Raw genomic sequence first — 14,001 nt, forward strand, 5'->3', positions numbered from 1 at the left:
TGGCATGCACTTCACGGCAAATGCTCTTTTTTCATCCATTGAGGTAAATGTCTAAAGAGTGTATCCTCTGTCTGCAGGGAGGACTGCAAAAGCACATACTGTACCTTCGACTGCTTTGACAAAGTGCACACCAGCTCCGCATACAAATTACATACATGAATGGGACTTATTAATTGGAGAAGATTCATTTAATTGCCACTGTACAAGTGCCCCCCTCAGAGTTACATCATTTACACCCTCGTAGCGTGCACCACCGTTTACACTATCCTATTCTTTGTGATTTCTCAGTAGTTTGTTAGAATAGTGGAGAGGACAGGTCATCCGATGCCAGACACTTGCAGTCTGTAGTGTGGGCTTATGCAGGATGACTAATGAGAGGGAATCTAAAGCCCTTTCCCCCTCTCAGCCCAAGATTTTAATCTGTGCTGCACAAACACTGAGGGGATCCTTGGAGCCCTGTGAGCGTACTTAGCCCAGAGGCAAACACTCACCAGGCCCTAAATACTGTAAGTATTTATTTTGGCTTCCTCAAAAGACAATGAAGTAATGCATCTTTGGGAATATGGATGAATTGTTTTTTTATACACAAAGATGCACTTAATGAGGATTGAAGCTGTGACAGGTTGAGAATTTTCAAAAGGATATTTGCAGTGTCCTCAAGATGCAGGGATGCAGTAACAACTCTGAAGCATCATTCCATGACTCACCCTGTTATCGTGATTGAATGGAATCCAAATCCAGTGTACACACAAACCCAATTGTGGTCTTTAATTATTCACAGTTTAACAAGGTCTCTCGCCACAGCGCTATGTTGTGTTTTTCTCTTTTTTTAAGGGTAGTACAGTAATATATATATATATATATATATATATATATATATATATATATATATGTATATATATGTATATATATGTATAGTATAACGAGTAGTTAATAATACTCATGGTACCATTCCACCCAAATTTTTGTTACATTCTTCCTTTCTTTCCTCTTTTTTCTGAATCAATTCCAGAATAATTACATCATGTAGTAAAATCGTATTACATGATGTTGTTTAAAGGGTCATGTCAACGAATAAAAGCTGTTAAAGTATGTTTTTCTACTCAGCAGAATAGGTTGGGTTGGTAATGTTTGTTTTGTTCAAATGAAATATATCTGTCTACGAGGACATTTATCTCTTATGATGCGTATTTAGATGCTCAAAGCATATAATCAGAACCTAACCTGTCTGACATGTGGAAAGTAATTTCACCCATTCAACTGGAAATATATGAGCAAGAGGAAGAGAAGAAGAGGAGGAGGAGGAGGAGGAGGGAGATGGGTAGAAGAAGAAGAAAGATAAGATATTTTACAGCTGTTTATTTCATAAGATGATCAGAATGGATAAATATGTGCTTGGCTTTTTTGAAGTCTGTACCAATGAGGTGTTCAGCAAGCCTGAAATATTTTACACTCTAATGAGAAAAAGAAGTGTACATATTTCATAGACTCATGCCTTATCGCAAAGACCTGGGTTTGATTCCAACCTGAGGCCACTTTTTCTATTGCTATGTTCAGACAGCAGGTCTTAATGCACAATTCGGATTTTGCGATGAAATCCTATTTTTTGTGTGCTCGTTCATATCACACATTAAATGCAGCTTCTATCAATTTTGAGTATTAACTGAATGTGACCCTGAAGTGACCCACATGCGGAAAAGGGGTCCTGACGTAATGCATGACCATATAGGCACGCACTGTGTTTACGGAAGTACATATATTTTCCCGCCACTCCTCCTCCTGAGATGCAGAATTGTGACATTTGCCACATTTCAGTGATGTAAAGATTGGATAAATGCGACCTGGCCATTCAGACTGAAGTCGCCTTACAGAATATCAGTACATGTCAGATTTAGGACCACATATGAAAGTGGCCTGGGACAGATTTGAAAAAATCTGATTTGTTTTGTTCAAACTGTCTTTAACAGATCAGATACAGGTCGCATATGGGCAAAAAAAAAAAAAAAAAACAGATTTGGGCCACATTTACCTGCAGTGTGAACGTAACCTATGTGATCCCCTTCCACCCATTTCCTGACACTCTCTATGTGGTCTATCAGATTCAGACTCACATTCAGATTTCTTTATTGTCATCCAGATATTACATCAGAAATGCATTGCAGAACGAAATTACGATGCATTTGGCCACGTTAAAAACAATTACATAAAACACCAGGAGAATAAAAAGATGTTTTTTTAAATATATAAATATAAATATGTATGTGCAACATTTACATGCAAAATGTATGTGCAAAAACAGTTGTAATAAATAGATAAATAAATAAAGGTAAACAGTGTGGCTGAGGTGTGCTCAGCATATTGCACAAGAAAGTGTGAGAGTTATTTATATGTTTTTTGTGGGTTGTTAGAGTCCGAGGTATAGAGGGAGAAAGGCAAAAAATGAATGTTTAAAAAATGGAGTGTTTTACCACTGCCATGTTTCCAACCCATCTGAAAACTCTAACCCTTGAAAGATTAATGATGATTAATATTTTCCTTTTGTACATATTATTGACATCTCCTCTGATCAGGCCGGTCTCTTCCGATTGAAGTGGTCAGATGGCGCATTTTTATACTGACTGGGCTGATTATTAGTTATATTAGATCACATGGAAACACAGACAATGACTTCCACAACAGCATATAGTGCATATACACTCAGGTCCATGTAAACTGGTTATAATTCCTACATAGTCAATGCAATATTTATGTGCAATAAGGGCAATTATAAAATATAACTTGATGATGACATAGATAAAATACTGAAGTTACAGGACATGAACACTGGTCTCCGATCTTTAATTCCACAGGTTTGTTATTCTGTTTTATTCACCGCTACCTCCACTGACTGAGGGGTTTCCATTTTTCCTCACTCAGGTTTCACTGCTAGATGTTGCTACACAACAGGATGTAACTATGGCTGATAAATAAGCAGGTTACTCAAATAACCCGTGGACGTATTTTTCCACATCAGGCCCAACTCTTTGTAATATGATGAAGGTAGATGGAATTTTATTTGTCAGATCCAATCTTTATATGCTTACATTATCTTGCAGTATTTTACCATCTGAGTGAACTGATCCTTTAAGAATCCATTTCATTTGACCAACATCCAGCAAAAGTAATTTGCTTTGGTTTTGTTACAAATGTCCCAGTATCACATCTGGTATATTTAACTCCTGTCGTGCTCTGCAACTGCTCAGCACTAAACTCGGCATCAAACCAACCCCGCAATTACGAGTCGGAGCCATTATCTCTCCGGTTTCATTTCAGTCGTTTCTGATGCCCTCTGAGACACCCGGACTGTGCTCACAGTGTTATTTCAGCCCACCAGAGACCCTAATTTAACCAAGGGATTGGGACATTAGAGGGGAGAGCGGCCACATTTTCAGTCGGCTCAAGGACCATCGCTTCTTTTTCATGTGTGCTTTGGATTTTGATCCCTCAGAAATGAATTTGGAGTTAGTTGTTTGTGACGTTTATTCTGTACCCTTCACTGCTAATGGACAGATTAAGCTGCTTGGGGTTTCTTGTTTTTATTGTGCATCATATTATTGTCATTAACTCTGTGATTCAAGATTCAAAGATTCAAAGTGTTTATTGTCATGTGTACGATAAAGAAACAGTTTCCCTGAATAATGAAAATCTTACTTTGCCGTCCACACTGAATGCCACAAGAATTTAAGATAAGTATAAAAGTATAAGTATTAAAATTGAAAGAGAATAATTTAAAGGTAGTAAGGAGATGTTTTCCTGGAGCATTTTTAGTATATCGTTTAAAATCCCCTTCACACCCTGACTGCAACCAATTAGTTAAATGCTCTAACACACACACACAAAATATTCACCTGCTGAATGGACATGACTGAAAAAACACCATCCAATCATTGGTGTGGTGATATGTCTAGCAAATTCAACTGCCATTTGTCCCTCCCCCCTCCCCCCTCTGCAAGTACAATCCAGTACTCTGGAGGTGTGGCTTCGGGGGAAAGTCTGAAGAAAGGGGTATGGACTTTTGAATTGCGTATTTTCAAAATGTAGCTTGCTCAAACGGTTTTCCAGGATCTCCTACCCTCCCTTTAACTAGGAAATTCCAGCAACCAAAATAAAGTGGCATTTAAAAAATGGCATGCAAGAGAGCATAAAAAACATGAAAAATATAACCAACTATTCCTAAAAGAAAAATATATAGTTACATAAATGTGCGACATCTGGGTAATTGTGCAAACTGTCCGAAGTAAATGTTACACAGCATGTGCACTGTAGGGCACTCATGAAATACTCAGTGTGTTATTGGAGGACATTATCAAGACTTCATTACTTTTGTGATTTTTTTTTCAAATTTTTTATTATGTAGGTTTTGTAATAGTAGTAGTAGTAATTTATTCGTCCATTTAACAGTACTCTCTCTCTCTCTCTATATATATATATACACACACACACACACACACACACACACACACAGTTTGGATTTCTATTTTAAACATGGGCGAAAAGTTGTAGGCTGAAGCAACAGTTTATTTATGCCTACGCAATTTATAAGAAGGAAAGTTGCAGGAACAAAACAAGATAACAAGATGGTATAGTTTTAAACAATAATATAAATCAAACAAATAATACAATCTAAGCAAAATCTTAGACTTATACTGATAATTGGCTTACGTTATCCTAATATTTTATATTTATTGAATACCTTAGGTTAAGGTTAATGAAGATACCCTATTTGGTTCCTTACTCATAAGTGGCAAAAAAAATTAAAAATCCAAGACATAAATATAAAAAATACAAGAAAAACACAAGTAAGGTGAAAGGAACATCCCTTTTAGAAGTGCTGATCCAGACCCCTGTCCACATCCACATTCTCCCTTTGAACATCATTCTTTACATTAGTACCATTACTTCATGGTACCTAACAGAGCAGGTACACTCACTGTTCATGCAGAGGTGGACCTTACAGACCCTGTAGACCGCATTGGACCTGAGATTGTTGCCTCACTGTCCTCGCTGTAACTGTTGATGTCACTGTATTTGGAAATGACCAAAATAGTCTCTTGCCCAATAAAGGGTTAATGTACTCTGGTCACTTTCATCGACATAACTTACTGTTGTGAAAAACATGGCAGTGTCGAGTTTGAGAAGCTTTATATTCCAATGCAATGATCAGTAGAACCGTGTAAATAAGAGTCCAATAAAGGGTTAATGGTGTTGATTTGATCAGATTAGTTTGATTTTGGCTCAATGCAGATTTGTTTAATATTCACAATGACGCAGTGTAATGTGTTGCAGCTGTATCTCTAAACCCGACAGGCAGTTGTGTTTAACGCCAAGGTGTACGCGTCGAGAAATTTGCAATATGGTTTGTCTGATTTGTCTAGTTAGCCCGGATCAGCTGTGAGATATGAGAAGGGGATGAGGACGGGAAGAAGAGAGATAGAGGCCTGTGACACTCTGCACTGAGCCCTAATGAGAGGCAGGGAACCAAAGGAGCTGGGCAATGAGATTAGATGCAACTCAATTCAATTACTGCTGAGCCGCCACGGGTGACGCTTCAAAACTCATCCTGTTAAGATCCGGTTCAGAGACGAAGAAGAAGACTGCAGCTCTCACTCAGCTGCTGTACGCTACGCTGCCACAACATCTCATTCGCAACAGCTCTAATTTATAAGCGCACGGGGTGTCATTGCGCTCCTTCGGGATTTGATAGCAGACTCTGCAATGTTCTGATACAGATTTAGAAAAATGCAGAAATAATTGAGTTTTCAGCCATCTCAGCCGTTTATACACTGCTCCACAAACTACCGAGTTGTTTCAAGTATGTGTGTGTGTTCAAGATTAAAGAGCAACTTAACATCCCAGGGCAGCTTGAAAACACCCCTCTCACATATTGAAAAAAAATCCTCTCACACTAACACACGCTTTCCTCTGTGGTTACAATATGACCACTGTTAATCTCACCCACCTGTGCGGCTCAGGCTGGAATTATGCTTCTGCAGAAATCCATCTCTGCGGACACAAGCGAAGGGTATTATGGGTACCGTAGGACTTGGTCATATGCATGTACACTTCCTTTCCAAGTCTCATGCAGGTTTCTGAGGTCTGATCCATCTTTTCACAGTGAGCTGATTTAAAAAGGAAAAGAAAATGTACATCAGGGGCATCATGAAGCCAAAATTCTGGACGGGTTCAAGTAGATCAGAGGACGTGATGGTCACGCTATTTTCATTGACGTAGAAGGATTATTTTAAAACATCACTACATCAGCTAGTGGAGTTGAAAAAGCACAAATACTGTATTAATAAGGATTAGAGATTTTCATGACACTTATTTAAGTTATTGACTCACAGTTGTGACTCACTTATTCAGTCATTTCTAAAAAAGCTTCTACGCTGCTGCCGCTTTTATTAGAAAAGATTATAAGGAGCATAAACTCACATTGTTATCTTTATTAGTAGCTGTGCTGTTCACTTACTGTATATTTACCTCCTACAACCAGAATAACTTATACTGTCTGACAATATTTTTATTGGTATGAAATGTTCAGATGAAAGAAGTGCAAATATTCCAATTTATTGTGCACATGAAGGAAAAATATCTGATCACAATACATTTTTACCTGTAACATGAACCCGAGTGTGATTAGAAGAGAAGAGAAGAGAAGAGAAGAGAAGAGAAGAGAAGAGAAGAGAAGAGAAGAGAAGAGAAGAGAAGAGTCCTTTTAGCTGACATTCTTTCTTTTCATATTGCTGAATTCAGTGTTTTGTCATACTGATATTTAGTATCTGGGTGCTTCTATGAAACTGGTCCCTAAAAACAGGACAGAGGGACTAAAAATTCAAACCACATGTAGACTAATGTTATGAAGCAAGTTTGGAAGCACTTTGGGTCTATTTAAAAATAAATCTTTACTGAGATAAAGAGAGACTATTTTTCAGATAAAACACATTTTTATATTATTTTTATACAAAAATCCACATGTAGCACGGTAAAAAAGGGCACAAAAATGACACGCTACTATTTTTTTTAAATATCTTTTTTATTCTCTCGCAGGTACATTTTGGGAATTGAACTAATTATGTAAGGCAGAGTGTTTCATAAAAATGACCATTGTTGCAAAATCACTTGTGATTTATATGTGTTTAAATGGGCAGGTTCTGTATGTAACACGAGTGGACACAATGGGTTAGGCATCAAACCTGGCATGAGACCTGCGCATATCTGGATTAGAAAAAAACACTAGGACCATCAAATTTAATACAGTGCCTTTATTTATAGCGGTATATAAGACCATTTACAGCCATGTTTTCCACATCAAATGCCCTTACACTTTTCATGTCCCATTTTTGGTCCTATTTTTGGCCCCAGTATTTTATTAAAAATTCATTAATTTTGGGATGGCTCAGAACAAGAGTATAATTTTTTTGCGTGTATCTGAGGTCATCATTAGGTACATCCTGGAGGGAAATATGTTTAAATTTCTCTCTTATTATTGCATCTAAAAACTGGCAAAGTGCCAGATACCAAAATAAACCCAGTTTCATAGAAGCGTCCATCTGCTCACTGTTATAAGTCCAACATAGGATGCTATATGATCACAAGTCATGTGACAGAAACATAAAAACAATGCCCGCTCATTTTAACAAGCACTAGCCTACTATGTTGCAAAGTGGCCTATGTCTACTTCTCCTGAATGTGTGTAAAACGAATTACATTTCATTGTCACGTTTGAAAAGGGTATTGATGCTCTTCTAACCACTTCAGTAACACACTTATGAACTGTAGTGCTTCAGCACAGCGACATGTGCGACAGCATTGGATGTAACTCCAGTTCTATGGGCATGTGACACGGACAAATCTATGAGGTAATAACTGTACTGTAACCAAATTAAATGGTAAATAATAGAAGTAACACAAACTCATTGAGTGATTGTTTGATTGACTGATTGATTACTTAGCAGGGGCAGTGCACAATACATGTATTGTACCAGATATATATAGGAGCTAATTGACGGTCTGTAGCTTCCACACAGAGGCCAAGTGATAAACAAGTTAAGGTGGTAGCACAACAGTTAGAGACAAAACCTTACCCAAGAATATGGACAGAAAACTATAATATAAAGCCAGACTTAATATCCCAGCACCAACAACATGAATTAACCCTGTTAAGCCTGAACCATTAAATCATTGACAGAAAATTCCAGTTCTTTGAAACTGGAGCCTTTATTGGTCCCTCTGAAAAACCAAAAAAATTTTTTTTTTTTTCAAATATTAATTTCCATGTATGAGTTTCAATTTTGTATCATATTTGATCCATTGGGTCTCAATGCTTAAATATTATTATTGTTGAACAAACAAAAATATAATACAACACAAACATGTCTAACAAATTTGTGATTCCTTTTCAAAATTGGCAAAGTTCTGCCTCCTTCCTCATTAATGGCAGTCTTGTAGTGTCACTGGAAAGGCCTCTGGTGAATGAATTCCTCCCCCCGGTGGATTATCCGTGTATTGCATGTATCTAATTGTATACATCAGGTTTTTCAAGAAAAAAAATATCACACTGATCATGTAGAGGGCTTCAAAACTCATGTGTATATATATATATATATATATATATATATATATATATATATATATATATATATATATACACATACATATATATATATATGTATATATATATATATATATAATATATATATATATATATATATACACATACATATATATATATATATATATATATATATATATATATATATATATATATATATATATATATATATATTTGGCGTTATAGGGTTAATACTAATTTCCAAATAGGATTCACATCATTAGCAGTCTGTAAAATCAAACCCCACATTTGCACTAGACTAGACCCTTGCGACTGCATTCAGAGGATATATATATATATATGTACAGCATCTGCACAAATGAGTGTAATTTTCACAATTAAGCTTTCATTAGCATCTAATCACATAAAAAATTATCTAAGAATGAGCCATTTATATCTTATCTATCCTCATCCACTCTTCAAGTTTGCACATGTTTCATCATAAAGTTTGTAAGTATCCCCAAACTGAGAAACTGGCACTGTTGAGGTTGTTTTGTGTATTGTTTTGTGTGTGTGTTTCTACAATTGGTTTTCCTACTTACTCCAAAGAGGAGGGTGTGGTGAGGGGTATTAGTTAGCTGCCAACTTTAAGTCAAGATGCCACTAAATAGTACACACCACAGTTTTATGACTCTACAGAAAGCAACATTGTCAGATTTGCAAATTCATAATATTCATTTTCAGTCATTGTTAACTGTAAACGTCAACAAACAATACCTGCCAGCATCTGCCAGCTGTAAAATAACAAAACAAACCAAAAAAACCCTTATAACTGAAGGATAGAACTAGCTTCTATTGTAAAGATTATTATTTGTGTTATATTGATCATTTTACACAATACACTGACTGTTTCAGCCTCTTTATTCACCTAGACTTTTAGCAGATACTTTAACTAACCTAAAATGACAGAGCTGTGTGATGTGCAAATATATATACAAATATATCCAAAATATGTGTATGTGTCTTGATGGCATGATTAGCACTCAGCAGCATGATCAGCAGAAGCCGCTGCACGCTGCTGCATTTGTGCAGCCGGGATTTATATGTGCTGATAAGGAAATCCTGTCATTGTCTTCTATAATTTATGTCGTTGACTGTAGTACATTTTTAGACACAACACAGCTGTGGGGTTCCTACTGGCAGAGGTGAATGAATTTATCGTTGTAATGCTTATTGGGAATAAATATTACTAGCATGAGCATTTATGAGCTTTCTGACGCTGGTTCATAGGCTGAATCAATTGATTGGCGAAAGCTGCAAATGGATGCCGGTACAAGAAATCTGACTGATGTAAATCCATGCAGAGAGAGATGATAAATCCATGTCAAAATAAATGTTATCTAATATTATTTTTACTTGCTTGTGGAGATGAAGGGAGCCGTCAGCCTTGTTGCTGCTGTCAGATTAAGTCATGCTCAGGGGGGTTTGTTCACTTTAGATTTTGAAGTCTAAATCACGAAACAAACTTTTATGCTGACTTCAGAAAAAGCAAAGAGCAAAAGTAATCCATTTCTGGACACCCTATTTACCACTACCAGATTTCATCTCTTAATTTCCATACAAATGTAAAACTAGGCAGGCATGGAATCTTCTGTGAATCTTAAATGAATCCAATTGTTCCCACACAGTCCAGGGTTTGCCCAAGGCAAGAGGAGATGAGTGCTGCACAAATCAGCAATTTCAAAATAAAAGCCCTCTGCGATCCTAATCAGATTGACGGGACATTGTTTCCCTCCTTCATATAACAGTTGGCATTATTCATGGTTGCTTGCACCTCAGACCTGAGAAATGAAAATGGTAAATGCGCAGATATTTTTCTATCAAAACAATTCAGCAGATATACTGTATATATTACAGCCAAATCCTGACACCTCTCACCTCATCAGATGTCATTGTCTGTAAAGTGACAGTGCTGATGTAAATACAAACAAATATCCTTACTATCATTCTACACCATATGCACAGTGTGTCGTACAACCAATGTGATTACTGTTTGTTAGAAGGTTCATTGGCATTTTTTTTACCTTTACCAGCCTGATTCACTGCTGTTTCCAAACCAACAGAGACAATTTTGACCCAGTTAATCTGCATGACATCTCTTAATGTGAGAGGCTTTTATTGCTGGGAAGGCTGCCATGCTATCCAGCTGGCTTGTGGTTGGTGAGGTTCACAGCATATGCCTCAGGAAAATGAATAATGCATCCATGTTATTCAAACCCTCGTTCTGTAACTTTTCCTTTAGGTACAGGAGATGTGAGGAGGTATAGCACATGAGAGACTTCTGCTGCTGCGCTCATGTAAAAATGATGATACATCAAAAAAGCTTCAGATGTTTTTACTTCCCTTTTTTTGTTGAATAAATTGTTTTTTGTCCATGTAAAAACTCAACTACATTTGACAATACTGTGCCGTCAGACTTCACTGCTTTCATACTGTTACTGTCCCTTGGTGTTTCACTTCAAATAGAAGCGTTGCCTCTTTTAAACAGCTCTGCAATCCACAAGGCACAAAGGGGCTGTGTCTGTACCTGTACATGCCTTCAACATATCATCCAAAGGCAACATTGTGCTGCAAGTTAAATTCATAAACTGGAAACTTAACTCTTTGGAGATGTGACCCGATAAATGGGTTGCCATATGATGTCAACCTCGTGTCTCTGAGCAATATGCCATCACTCCCGTGGACAGTAGGGTTGCAATAGCATCGACTTCTCGCCCTACCACTGGCCAATGGGTCGTATGTTGGATGAGCTGTGGTGTCATAGGTGCAGCAGTCAAGACCTACGCTTTAAGAAAGAAAGAGCATTCACAAAGAACACAGAAAATGCAAAAGCAGCCAAATGAAGACAGCACCAAAGTGGTTTCCTTATATAACTGCTGTTGTTTCTTTAGTCTGTTCTTGCTTTGTTTGCTATCTACAGCTGGTTTGTGGAGATAAGGCTGTCCAGAGAAAAAGTCCTACAGTAAAAATATATGACAGATGTTTACTTTAGCCACTGCTGTTCAGACTGATTCAGACAATTTGCATTGTAACCAATAGTGTGCAGAAATATTAATCTTCATATAAAATCTACAAATGTCTGAATATATGCCAGAATTTGCGGCTGCTGCGACAACTGTTTCCCTTTCTGTATCATTTAACTGCACGACGGACAATGAAAAATGAACAGAGATATGGAAAAGAGGCTTATTGTATATAGAGTTTGCAATTGCATTGTCCATGGATTAATGAAATACCAGCGCTGTGGTTGATTTTCATTAATAACCTTCGTGTTCATTCTTGCCCGGTATACATCGGAGAAGAGTTAAACCATTTTTATTACAGCTTGTGCTATGTGCAATCTATCCCTCCAGAAAGAGGAGTACATTATTCATTCTGTGGTATGTGATTTGACCATAGTGTTTCTGAGCTCTCCGTTAAATGAAAATATTTCACGTGTGAATTAATCATTAGAAGGGCTCATTCTCCATTCTTCTGGTAGCATAATGATCTCTTTCTACCACTGGCCTGGATGAATCTTTCATTGTCTTTATCTTTAAATGAGTTGGCACAATCCTCCAAGGAGATACCGACCGGGTGTGTTTCACCGCACTGTCAAAGTTAACATGTGGCTGAGCTAAATGCCATAATTTAATTGATGCCAAGTGCAATAACATCACCCACTGATCTTTTAATATTATGGAGATACAATTCCTGTCCTTTCACTTCATTATGATATTGCCTTCTCAATATGCAAATGCAAAGTCACACACCCTTACGCACAAGCACACAAAGTCTAGACTCAAGACAATATTTTAGCAGGCCTGCAGACTTTAGAATGCTATTTTAGATTGTAATGAGATGCCCTCTAACCTTTGAATTCTAGCAAAACTCTCTAGAATAAATTAGCAGCCACTTACTTCTTGCATATCTATTATTGTGTGCCAGTCTCTTTTGTGTCTAATCCACTGGGTCATTCTGAATCTCTCTTTCCGGTCTGTGTGTTTCTAGGTTTCTCGATACTCCAGGCCATCATGGAGGCAGCGGTGGCTAATAACTGGCAGGTGACCGCCCGCTCAGTTAGCAGCACAACCGACGCAGCAGAGTTCAAGCGTATCATTGAGGAGATGGACAGGAGGCAGGAGAAGCGCTATGTGATCGACTGTGAGGTGGACAGGATTAACACCATCCTGGAACAGGTGAGCTGTACTGAACATGTCTACAGATTATTGACCTTAACACCCATCCGTCTGGCTGTTCAGAGGAATGATGCCCAATAAGATAACTGCATTGCACTGTTATTTACCAAAGTAACTAGCCATAAGTGGGAGCTCCACCAATTGTACACGTCAACGAACATTTACAAGTCGTATAGATGTCTATTAAAACCTTTGACAGCCATTTTATAATGTCTCAAACTACTCATAAAAGTGAAAAACACAGGTGTTTAGCAGGCAGGAAAAACAGACGCTATCTAGTTGCTTTATGGATAATGACAGTTCCATGTGTGTACTGATGAAGAGTGAGACACAGCTTTCCCTAGAATAGAATAGAATAGAATAGAATAGAATAGAATAGAATAGAATAGAATAGAATAGAATAGAATGCCCTTTATTGTCATTATACTGAATGTACAATGTCATGAATACGACTGCAGACACTGCATTTAGAGGAAAACTCCACAATAACAGCACCAACACCAAAGGGCACACTAAAGTTAGCAACTTCTTCTTGATAATAGATAGTGGAGTATTTAGAAACTCAAAACACACCTTTTTCCTCAGGAGTAAATGGAAACAAAGATAGATAGTAATAGCTAATGTTTATCCCTGTGCCTGCTTCATGTATCAACTGTATAATTTGAGAAAAAAACACATTTTATGAGCTGATCTTAGGTCAGAGGTTTGTTTACAGGTTCTTCTTCTACTTGAGAGGAAATTAGTCATCCATAAATGTGTAACCCTATAACTATTACCTTTTTATAGTAGGTTATATCATCTTTTGGAACAACATCATTAGTCATTTTTGTAGAACTTTCGAAGCCAAAGTCTATAATTAAACATATCACATTATGGAATTCTCTATAATAATGTTATAATACACTTGTAGAGCCTCATAATTATAATTAAGGTTAGAAAATTCATGAAGATTCATTTACATAATTCATTCACTTTATAACAACAATCATAATTCATTATGCCGACATCTACAATGCAATATGAACTAATACTGTGTCATAGTGTATAGTTGATCATCCAAATGTTACTGTAAAATGTTAATTGTACTGTGTGTTAAAGGTAATCATAAATTCAACTATGTTTTGAGTTGTTCTTTCATGGAATTAGTCGTGTTTTTTCAATTCACTTAAAGAA

The 14,001-nt window shown here is 37.0% G+C and overlaps 1 protein-coding gene across 6 annotated transcripts in view; it reads left to right on the forward strand.

Annotated features, from left to right (window-relative positions):
* The window catches only part of LOC115427558 (glutamate receptor 3), a 99,216-nt gene that overhangs the window by 40,290 nt on the left and 44,925 nt on the right, over positions 1–14,001 (forward strand). For all 6 annotated transcript variants that reach the window (XR_003936505.1, XM_030146146.1, XM_030146149.1 and 3 more), the window contains exon 4: positions 12,641–12,828. Coding sequence is in view for 5 of the 6 variants with exons in the window: in XM_030146146.1 (XP_030002006.1) it covers positions 12,641–12,828 (188 nt within the window). In the remaining variant the exon portion in view is untranslated. The remainder of the gene's footprint in view (positions 1–12,640; positions 12,829–14,001) is intronic.

This window comes from Sphaeramia orbicularis, chromosome 10 (assembly GCF_902148855.1).
Source record: "Sphaeramia orbicularis chromosome 10, fSphaOr1.1, whole genome shotgun sequence".
Classification (NCBI taxonomy): Eukaryota; Metazoa; Chordata; class Actinopteri; order Kurtiformes; family Apogonidae; genus Sphaeramia; species Sphaeramia orbicularis.